General features: G+C 32.0%; 1 protein-coding gene across 8 annotated transcripts; it reads left to right on the top strand.

Moving 5' to 3' along the window:
• Positions 1–417: 417 nt before the first annotated feature.
• Positions 418–7,025, top strand: LOC129295791 (BTB/POZ domain-containing protein At5g47800-like). Of its 8 annotated transcripts, none has more exons than XM_054934366.1 (8): positions 418–876; positions 2,524–2,574; positions 2,786–2,877; positions 3,523–3,639; positions 3,727–3,796; positions 3,946–4,344; positions 4,711–5,451; positions 6,269–7,025. In XM_054934366.1, exons 4-8 carry the CDS (start codon positions 3,581–3,583, stop codon positions 6,818–6,820), a joined length of 1,821 nt encoding a protein of 606 aa, XP_054790341.1. In that variant the 5' UTR covers positions 418–876; positions 2,524–2,574; positions 2,786–2,877; positions 3,523–3,580; the 3' UTR covers positions 6,821–7,025. The 8 variants fall into 8 exon arrangements, with proteins under 8 accessions (XP_054790341.1, XP_054790336.1, XP_054790337.1 ...); XM_054934361.1 differs by having other exon boundaries at positions 3,501–3,639; XM_054934362.1 differs by having other exon boundaries at positions 2,683–2,877; positions 3,501–3,639.
• The last annotated feature ends 4,439 nt before the right edge of the window (positions 7,026–11,464 follow it).

Genomic DNA, 11,464 nt, shown 5'->3' with positions numbered 1-11,464 from the left:
ATTATAGGTTTATGCTAAGGCGAAATTTCAAATTTTGCTATGCTATTGGTTTGCAATTCACAAAAATTAATAAATCATGTTTTTTGTTTTGAAACTCTGACATAATTGTAAATGGATGGTTGAGATGAATTATTTAGTATTTTTTGATAAATTCAAATCCATGATAATAAAATGTGATTTCAATATATAAATAATCACTAATCACACTTCTATTTCTTCTCATCCGGTAAGTGCGGATTTACTAGTAACACGACTAATTTGGATCCCACTAATCACATCTTTTTAATATATGACCCTTTCTTTCTCTATCATATTTGAATATATCAATATGCGAAGAAAGAGGGTTAACAATTTTAATTCTTTTCATTGCCTTCCTCTTCTCTACCTTTCTCTTTTTCCTTTCCCTTTTCCTCTTTCTTTTATTTCTCTTCTGTTCTGTTCCGTTCCTTTTCAAGCTGCTTATCAATTATCATCCATCATCATGCCTTGCTTTTGATGCATTACTATGTTGACTAATCCCAACGAACCACCCTCCCTCCCTCCATTTCTCTTTCTTTCCCTTACTTTCCTGCTCCCCAAACACTTTCACTTGGTCTCTCTCTGGCTGCTTCTAACCGAAACAAATTAGCCCATTATTCGTCTTTCTCAAGATTACTTGAATGAAACTAATAAAGCACTCATTCTTCCTCACCTTCTCTGCTTCTTGTACGTAGAGGTTTATATGCTTGGGTCTGAAGTTTGGCCTCCGTATCTATAGCTCCGTGCTTCTCCTTCATCAACCTCTTCCATCAGTTTCTGCCAAATTTTGCAGCCTTTTCTTTTCTAAAGTTTCATCTTACTTAGATTCGATTCAGCCATCTTGAGTTTTATGTTATGGTATGTTCTCTATTCCTGTGTCTGTGTTTCTCTTGTTAGTTTTTCAATTCTTTAAACAAATTTCCACACTTTCAATTAGTATCTTAGGTGTTTGATGGAATGCCTAATTGGGTGATGTGTAATTTGATTGAAGCATTCTCATTGACTTGTTGAACAATTAAAAGCTTAAGATGCCTTTCTGGTTCTGTTTTAAAGATGGAGAGCACTTTTACCGGATTGATCTTTTTTTTTTTTTTTTAAATGCGTTGAAAATAACTCAGTGTAGGTTCTACTTTAAAAAATCCAAAAGGATAGGGACAAAAAGGAAATGATAAATCCTCCTTGTTGGATGGGCAGAAGTTGACCTGTAGTGAATAACTTTATCAGTTTCAGAGGAAAGTGGCTATGGCCACATAATTGGCCAAATACCTTGCTGGATGCCAATTAGCAATCAGAAGATGGATGCCAATGATTCTGTGTAGACGAAAGCTACTCTGACAGTAGCCATAAACATTTTCTGAAGTTTCACGATGTTCATGAAATTGGAATCTGTGTGAGCTAATTCTAAAAAATAGGATGCTTGAGGATTTTATTACATGAAGCATCGCTACCTGAAAAACAGAGTCATATCGTATTAAACACTCAAATTAAGCACATCACTAAAATATTTCCATTTTGTCAAATTTTTATTGTGCCATGTCATTGAGTTTATATCATATCGTACCTCATTCAGCATTATTATTGATGCTTCTTGGATTTTGACACAACCTTAATTGGAAATAAAACTACAAGTTCATTTTTTCTGTCTGAATGGTGGCAATGGGTTGTGCCATTTATTTTGCCTCAGTTCATTTCAAAACTATAGTCAAACATGCACTAAGAGCATAACTAGCAGGCTGCTTTTCTGAAACAAATGCTGAGATTTTAGTTTGAAATTTGGAAGAGAAAAGAAATTAATGGGAAGAGGAACAAGAAAAGCCTGCCTCTGCCATTCCTGAGTCATTTTTGCATATTTGCGTTCAGTTAGGAAGCACAATGAATGTGACTTCACAGCCTGATCTCATCCTTAATTATGAATCAATTTTTCATTCAGTTAAGCAGCATTTAGTAACACATCCTCCCCCCCCCCTTTACTTGGTTCATGATATGGAATCCTTAGTCTCTTGAGAAACGATTGCAGTGTGTATTATGACATATCTACTTCGGATTTGTTCACCCTTGTGATTTCACAAGGTCTCACATTATCGTTTCCAACTTGCAAAAACGGCATTGGAATTCCGTACTATCTAATTATCTGTTCAACACCTCCACTGATATCATATATCAAATGATTTTTAAGTCTACACATGCCACTACTTTTAATTTTAATCAGGTTTTGATATAGAATTCCTTAATTTGTCTGCTTCATATGAAGCGTGAACTTTCTGCAAATTGCTGTATAATTTTTTTCTTGGTGCAAGCATATAATGAAATGGAATTTGCACTTTCGGCACAGCTGAAACTACAGTGGCTTATGAGTAAGCTTGATTAGTAATTTTTACAAATCAAATTAATTGATAATGTTTAAGAATAATCAACATATCTGATAGGGAAAAATGATAGCTTATAAGTTGAGTTAGCTAAGAAATCACCGAATTCTCTAATTCTTCAGTTTCTTGCTGCTGTCAGGAACTTGTACAAGAGGCAGAATGATCTGAAGTCTGATACGAGTCAACAAGAGTATTCTGCATTCACTTAATTCTTTTTTGCTTCACTATTCTGCTTTGAAGTTGAAGTCAAGTAACTTCAAAAGTATACCAACAGACATTTGCATTATGTCTTTCCTAGGTCTTAAGCAGTTGGTGTTTCATAGACTATTTTATCATCCTCTTTCTCAGGGCATGATAGCGTATACTGGAGTAGTTTGTTATATTTCTTTCCTTGCTCGTAGGTGAGGTTACTTTGTTCTACATGCTGAAGAGCCCTCGAGAGTTCTATACAGCGAACTGAGAATGACAGGGGCTTTATTTAATTAAATTTGATGTAAGGCTCTCATGCAGACTGTGCTTTCTTCAAGTTTTATGTATTTAGTAAACTTTTCTTTTACATAATTTAGAATGATGAAGACAGAATCCTTCTCTTATTTTTCCTCCATCTTCCTATCATTCCCTTTCTTCCATATCTTCTTTTTTTCTTTTCCACTTTTTTCCTTCTATACTTCTCTTATCTAAAAGTTTTAGTCGAATTGGAAGCTGGCACATGTTAATCTGTCTTCTGCAGCTTCTAGATGATCCTTGTTTCAGCTTTATTTATGTTATGTGTAATAACTTACTAGTCAAAGTAGTTAGCCGTTGATGACAAGGCATGAGCTGATTGGGTCCTATATGTAGACTCTCGTGTTTCTATTGGTAAGTTGAAGAAGTTAGTTTTTACACATGACATTTCACCTGCAGAAGTGTTCTGTAAACACCATTTACAATTTGTCTCTGATTCCAAAAATAATTTCTTTCCATTTAAATTTTATTATTTCCTTGCAAAAGCTTTTTAAGCCTTTCTACTTTAGATATTTCATACTTATGCATCTGCAGTTTTTTCCCATAGAAGTAGTTAATAAACTGACCAAGGTATCAAATACTTATTTTATGAAATATGTTGTTTCTTATAAGGAACAAGCCATCTTTTTTTCAGTCAAGCATTTGAAGTAGGGACTTTTTCTGACTATTGGGTGAGACCAAAACGATCGACAATGAAGTTTATGAAACTTGGAACAAGGCCAGATACTTTCTACTCAGAACAAGCCACTAGGTACTCACAGTAATCCTTTTCTGAGATGATGTACACAATCTTTTTGTACTATTGATATGCAAATAAACATGAATTCTGATTATGCAGGACTCTAGTTTCAGAGGTATCTTCAGACCTTGTGATACAAGTCAACAATATCACTTATCAACTGCACAAGGTACCGAAGAAAGAGGGAGTCACTATTATATTTTTCAGAAATAGTCTTTTTATTGGAGGAAATAATATAATTATGATGAGAGAAGGGGAGGCAGAGGGAGGCCAAATTTAATCTTTGTTCATATTTAATTCTACTTTTGTTTGCTGCAGTTTCCACTTCTTCCAAAATGTGGCTTACTGCAGAGGCTTTGCTCTGATTCTAGTGATTCTGAGTCTGTTTCTCTAGAGCTTCACGATATTCCGGGAGGGGAAGAAGCTTTTGAACTCTGCGCTAAGTTTTGCTATGGAATTTCAATAAACATAAGTGCTCACAACATCATACCTGCACTCTGTGCTGCCAAGTTCCTTCGAATGACTGACTCCATTGAGAAGGGAAACTTTGTTGGTAAACTTGAGGCTTTCCTGAATTCCTGCGTACTTGAAGGTTGGAAGGACTCCATTGTGACACTGCAGACCACTGCTAAGTTACAAGATTGGTCTGAGAATCTTGGTATAGTCAGAAAGTGCATTGATTCAATTATCGAGAAAGTTCTCACGCCGCCACAACAGGTCAAGAATTTTGCCGTTTCTACTTCCTCAAATTTCTAAAATTTCCATAAAACAAGTTTAGATAGATACTGTCTATAAAAGAGAGATGAACCAAACTAATCATAACGATACAATTATGTCATATGTGAGTCATACTAAAAACTGCACCTAAAATACTTGCATATCATGAGTGAGTTGATCTATTGAATATCAGGCAAGTTTTCTCAGAATACTAAAGCGGGTTCTATGCATCTGCATGGAGTTTGAGATGAACCACATTATTCATGGCTTGTGAACAGTGCAGATTCTTGCAACTTTTATAGAAATTGATTTTTAATTGTTACTCATTTGGACATTTGCTGAAAAAATGAAGATCCTCATGTGCAGGTCAAATGGTCCTACACTTACACTAGGCCAGGGTACAAGAAAAAACAGAACCCTGGTGTCCCAAAGGATTGGTGGACAGAGGATGTTGCTGATCTTGAGATAGACCTTTTCCGATGTATAATCATGGCTATCAGATCAGCGTATGTGCTACCACCACAGCTTATAGGTGAAGCTTTGCATGTCTATGCCTGTAGGTGGCTCCCAGGGATCACAAAGCTTAGGACTTCAACAAGTGCAGCATCTCAAACAGAAGAATCCAAGGGGAAAAATGGAAGGATTCTTGAAACAATTGTAAGCATGATTCCGGCTGATAGAGGTTCAGTTTCAGTTGGCTTCTTGTTAAGACTTCTCAGAGTTGCAAATTTTCTTGGGGTCTCGCCGATGACAAAGACTGAACTAATAAAGAGAGCCAGCCTACAATTTGAGGAGGCAACAGTGAGTGATCTGCTTTACCCTTCAACATCATTTTCTGACCATCATTTTTATGATATAGATATTGTTCTAGAAGTGTTGGAAAGTTACTTGAAGCTTTGGAAAAGAATGGCTCCTGGCGCAGTAGAGAGCAGCTACTTTTTAAGATCAATTAGAAATGTCGGCAAGCTCATTGATTCATATCTTCAAGTAATTGCAAGGGGTGATAATATGACAGCGTCAAAATTTGTTTCACTTGCTGAAACGGTACCTGATGTTGCCCGAGTGGAACATGATGACCTGTACAAGGCCATTAACATCTATCTTAAGGTGAAGTATTGATATTACACCTGCATTGACATAAAATTTTGGAACCTTCCATGTCTAATTCTTGTATTCTAGAAAAATATCTATCTAAGATACCCAAGAAACGCTGCATTTTTGCTTTTTTTTTTTAATCCATTTCTTAAAAAAAACCACTATGTTTAAAAGGGTCAAGGTGCAATAAGTTTTTGGTATCCTTAACTCAACAATAATGGATGAATATCCATTAATTATATAAAAGAGTCCAACCTTCTTCAATTCATTAAATAACTTGACGTTAACTTAACAAATTGAGGAAGGTTAGCCTCTTTTATAAAATTAATTGATATCCATGTATTATTATTGACTTAAGGATACCAGAAGCTCATGAAAAAAGTTCCTAGATATTTTTGCACTTTAATCCTTTACAAAATTTCTATAACAAAAGAACTAGTTTAGCAGCATTTAGCAAAATATTTCAGAAATTTCTTTCGGCAGGTATTTGATAAATTATTTGTATTTTTTTCATTTGATAGAGGTTATTCCTATCTAAAAGAAATTTCTTTTCTGTTTCTTTCCAGAAACCAGAAGGGAGGAAAAAAGATTTCCCTGCTATCATTTGCTTTGATCAAGAATAGGAGCTCTTCTTTTCTTTCGAAACAAATTTTTCCTCTTCCCTGGCCCCTTCAAACACGCACCAAAATAGTTCTTACCCGTTAATAGAACCACTTCAATATACTTAATGAAATGTATATAATCAGTTTCATGTTGAGTTTTACTCAGGCGATATGGTACATTTATAAAAAAGTTTCATTTCCTTGTAATATTTTCATGGCATTAACAGGAGCATCCTGACTTGAGCAAGGCCGACAAGAAGCAGCTGTGTCGTATTCTGGACTGCCAGAAACTGTCCCCAGAAGTCCGAGCTCATGCAGTGAAAAACGAACTTCTTCCATTAAGAACAGTTGTGCAGCTGCTCTACTTTGAACAAGAAAAAGACTCCTCCATGTCAACGACTAGCCACCAAAAATTGCCAAAACCTCATGAGCTTCTTCTTGCAGCCAAACAGAGACCAAAAAACAGAGACAGCAACGGGAAGCAGTATTCTATTGGCCCAGATAAAGAACTCAAGAGAGAAGAAGACACAAAAAGCATCTCTCTTCCTATAACCAGAGAAAAAGATCAACCCAAAATTAAGAGATCAGACAGTAAGTTGCCAGCGGAACTAGAGAGGAAGATGGTTATAAGAGGAGAGGTTGAAGAAATGGGACCAGAGAAGGGAAGGGAAGTGAAAGAAGAAAGTGTATCAGGTGGTAGCAAGTTGAACTTGGATCCTAAGAAAAGCTTGAGAAGGGCAAGAAGTAAATCAGAGTATGGCCGTGAAAGAGGAAGATAAAGAGAAACATATATCATAGACGCAACATCATCTATTTAATTACTTTTATATGTGAACTTAGTAGTTTCAATTATTTTTATTTTATCTTTTCAGTGACATAAATGTTGTACTACAAGTACAAGCAGATAAATCTTTGTACTTTACTGTTTCACAGTAAAGAATTGTGGTTATTTAGGAAATATTTGAGAAATTTCTGTTGTATTTAGCTTTTGAAGGGGTCGATGCAACATTTGGAATTTGGAATACTCTGAGATTCGTACATTTTCCATCGCATTGCAATTGTAATATATCACTGTATCCTGAATGGTAAATTGAGAGAAGAGACTTTGGAATTGTTTGGCTTTGTTCCTAATTTTTGCTTTTCAAAACAAAGAAAAAAAATAATTTGAAAACAATTTTAGAGTTAAGAAATTGGCCGATAAAGAATGAATAGTGGTTAAGGGAATGCAAGATGATGGGCATATCATTATGAAGGGATTGAAGTTTGTAGAATTCAGAAGAGTGGTTCAGAGGATGAGGAAACTAATGTAGAGAATACATGATTTTTATAATGGGATAGGGCATGACAATGGAGAGAATAATGGCTCATTTGATGAGGATGAGGATGAGATTGGGGGTAGTGATGAGCGTGACTCCCATAAATCTTTGGTAGGAGAAGTAAGCAGTGAAGATAGTGACTAGCTACCATAAGCCATTGGGAGAAGATGATTGAGCCAGTGGAGAAAGTGAATGGAAATTAGTGATAGCTTTAACACTAGGGTTGATGGATATTGTTTTTTGCTAGAGCGAGTAATTTGAGTAGGTTAGGCTTGTTCGAATTGGATCAGGCTTATTTGAATTGAGCTTAAAGCATGCTACTATTTATAAAAAGCTCTTATAGTCAAACCCGACCCTAACACTTTTGGGCTTATTCGGGCAGGCTCGAGTACTTGAAACTTTTTTAAAAAATTTTCTTTATTTTTAAATAATTTTGTTAAGCATAAAATAATATTTTAACTTTAAAATAATAAAATAAAAAATAATAACTTATCATCTTTGTAGTTAAGTAGCTCTGTTACTGTTTTGTTATATTATATGTAATTTATTCATGAATGTTTTATTTATTTATAAATTAATATCTTATAAATTATTTTTAAAATTTTTTTACTTTAAAATTAATTATCTTATTTTATAAAAAATATAAAATATAAAATATAATTTTTTGGATAAGCAAATGATGTATAGGACTCAAAACCTTTTTTTTAAATTGGGTCTTAAAATATAAAAATTAATATTAAAATATATTTTTAATATTATTTTGAGATATTTTATCGATTAAACATAATTAAAAAAAGGAAAATATAAATATTTTTATTTTTTTAAAAATAACTATAGGACTCAAATATATGATATTTTAGTATAAAATGACATAAAACTTAAAGAATTAATTAATATTTATTATGTTTTATATATTTTTTAAAAAATTTATTTTTTATTCTGGTATTTGGGCCAAGTCTAAACTCGATCGGGAACATTAAAAATTATTTTTTTTGGGCTCAGGTCTAAATTTTTCCAGCATGTTCAAGCTAGCCTGTTGGGTTTGTCTCAATTATTGGCTTTATTTTTTGCCCATCATTAGAATGTGTGATGACATCAGGTTGAAGTTGATGAATAATGAACCAGAGAGGGACACATGCTGTGAGATGGGAGGGAAATCACAGCCCAAATAGGTATTTGGCCGTGGGTTGCAGTGGCTTTTCCAATGGAGATGAAGGGTATGAAGATAGTGATGGCCAAGTAGACAAGATTAAGGAAACCACTTAGAGAATGAACAAAAAGATTGACCATGCAACCTGCCTCAGAGAATGCTGTCACATATGCTGTCCCTAAAACTAGCGATAGAAAGATTGACAAAGAGAGGAGTGTCAATGACATATAATGTGGGAGGAACGAAAGGTGACATTAAAAGTACATAAAAAAGTTTTAACTCTTCCACATTATAATCACTTGGTTTATTTAATTGTATTAGTTGTGTTAATTGTGTAGACAATTGTTACTCCAGGGACAAGATGAAAGAGGAAGAAAGAGGGGGAAGTGTGTACACCCTGCTCCTACAGAGCCACAACACATGGAGACCATTTACAATGTGAGCGCACACATTCTGTTCTAATGGGTGCATAAGCCAATTTTCAATGAGTTTTTAACCATTTTTCTTTTGCAGAGTGTATAGGCTAGCCTTAGATCTGAAATGGTGATTGATGAGGGCATTGTAGAAGAATACATGGTGCACCACACAGATCCAGGAACAGAGTTCCTGGTTCAGAACAAGAGAGAAATCAGAAAAAGCAAGCATACATAATCTAAAGCACCAAGTGGTTTAAGGAAAATTGGGTTTCATTAGAGATGGATCAAATGTGAAGCGGCCTTCTAAACTCCCTTTGAAACCACTAATGTCACAAGCTCACAATTGCAAGCCAAAAATTAGTAGAGGATTGGACTTTAACCCTCGACTACTCTACCTCTCTCGCTTGCTCCGATCTGTGCGCCGCTAATTCAAACTGGCGATGTGTGGTGCGTGCTTGGTTTAAATCATTAAAATGGGGTGGGCTATGGCGAACACCTACGTAGTATAATCCTTCAATTTTACACATTTTATTTTAATTCTTTAATTTTATAAAAAAAATTAATCTTTTAATTTTAATACTGTTCATTTTATCTTAACAAATTTTTACACTGAACTTTTAAATATTGATAAAATATTTTTAAATATTGACATATTAAACTTTTTTTTTAAAATAATAATGATTGACATAAAAATAATTATTTGAAACAAATGATGTTAGAGTTAAATGACTAAAAAGATACTTTACAAAATTAAATGACTAAATTAAAACTTTATATAAAATTAGAAGACTAAAAATATACTTTAGCCTTTTTTTTTATATATATATATATATATATATACTCTCTTTCTTACAAAATATAAGACATTTTTAATTAAATCTCACTTTTTAATAAAATAGTCAATTGTTTTCAAATTAATCACATTTTTATATTTACTTTTATTTAATAAATTATTTCATTTTAAAGTAAATATAAAGTGATTTATTTATTATGGGTATTTTTGGAAAAAAGTACAATGATTATATCTTGAAATACTCCCTCCATCTCAAATTATAAGACACTTTTAGATAAAATCTCATATATTAATGAACCTCATTAAATGCACTTAACAATGTTATCTTTTCAAAATAAAAATATAAAATTTTAAAAATATCTATTATTTAATACATTGAAAGAGAAGGGATAGAAATTAATTATAGAAAGAAAATGGATAATATTAAAATTAGTGTATTTAATGAAACCTTAATCCACTCAGAGTGTTTTATATTTTGGGATGGAGAAACTCTATTAAAAGTGCCCTATAATTTGAGACAAAAGAAGTACAAAAAATATCTTATATTTTTAAACATTTAAATTTTTAAAAATACATTATATTTTTAAACATAGAGAATATTTATTTATGTTTAGTTAGTCATCCTCCCTCTGTTCTATCTTATTATTATTATTATTATTATTATTACTATTATTATTATAATATATTTTTTCTCTGAAAAATTCATATTCTCACTAAATGCTTAGTAATTTTCTAAATCTTAAATTTCCCCTTCTATGTCTCAAAATTACTTATAACTATGTTATTACATAGAGATTAAAATCAAGGATGTTATCATTTTTTTCTTATGTCCCCATTAATAGTTGGTGAGAGAAAGTATGTAAATTTAATAAAGATAAAATTAAAATTTTATTAAAATATTTAGATAGAGTTAATGAATTTTAAAGTTTGTCTTAATTTTGACGCACTATATTAAAAATAATTTATAAATAAAGTAAGATCATTATTTGAAATCTAAAGGACATAATAAGCATAAAAGTTTAACGTTTACCCATATACAATTTCTTTTTATATCATTTTATGTTGAAATGCATGAATTCAATGATAGACTTTTAGCCAAGTCTGAAAATTAAAATCCTATATAACAATGGAAAAATTACATATAAATTTTATAGAGCTAACTTATTTATAAATAAATTTTACAAAATTCAGAAACCACAATTAGGTCTCTTGAAATTTAAATGTAATTTAAAATTTTAATAAAAAGATAATAATATTTCTATTAAACACACACACACACACATTACATCATTCAAATAATTTGCAATTACATAAATTATCAGTAATTTACAACTATAACTTTAACTTTTTACAATTGTAAGTTCCTATTAAAATCCTATATAACAATGATTAAATTGATTAATTTAACTATTAAATATATGAAATTACATTTGTAAACAAGTTGAAATTATAGATGTAAATTATTGATGAAATAGTTGTGAATAATTAATATTAAACTTTATTAATAATATATGATTGTTTAACTATTTAATATGTGAAGTTATGATTGAAAAAAAATTGAAACTATAGTTGTTATTTGTTGATGAAATGATTATAAATTAATTATTTGGTTGATGTAATATGTGTTTAATAGGGGTACTATAGTCTTTGCAGTTTAATTTTAAACTACACTTAGGTCCCAAAAAATATGACTGCGATTTCTAAATTTTGTGAGACTTATTTGTGAATAAGTTTGCTCCATGAGACTT

This window comes from Prosopis cineraria, unplaced genomic scaffold (genome assembly GCF_029017545.1).
Source record: "Prosopis cineraria cultivar Desert tree isolate PC_DT_omini unplaced genomic scaffold, ASM2901754v1 PC189, whole genome shotgun sequence".
NCBI lineage: Eukaryota > Viridiplantae > Streptophyta > Magnoliopsida > Fabales > Fabaceae > Prosopis > Prosopis cineraria.
This window is presented reverse-complemented; position numbering and strand designations above follow the sequence as displayed.

Coding starts and splice junctions, on each gene's coding strand:
- LOC129295791 (XM_054934366.1), top strand. CDS start 3,581: ATGAAGTTTATGAAACTTGGAACAAGGCCAGATACTTTCTACTCAGAA. Junction 3,640..3,726: donor TACTCAGAACAAGCCACTAG/GTACTCACAGTA, acceptor CTGATTATGCAG/GACTCTAGTTTCAGAGGTAT. Junction 4,345..4,710: donor TTCTCACGCCGCCACAACAG/GTCAAGAATTTT, acceptor CCTCATGTGCAG/GTCAAATGGTCCTACACTTA.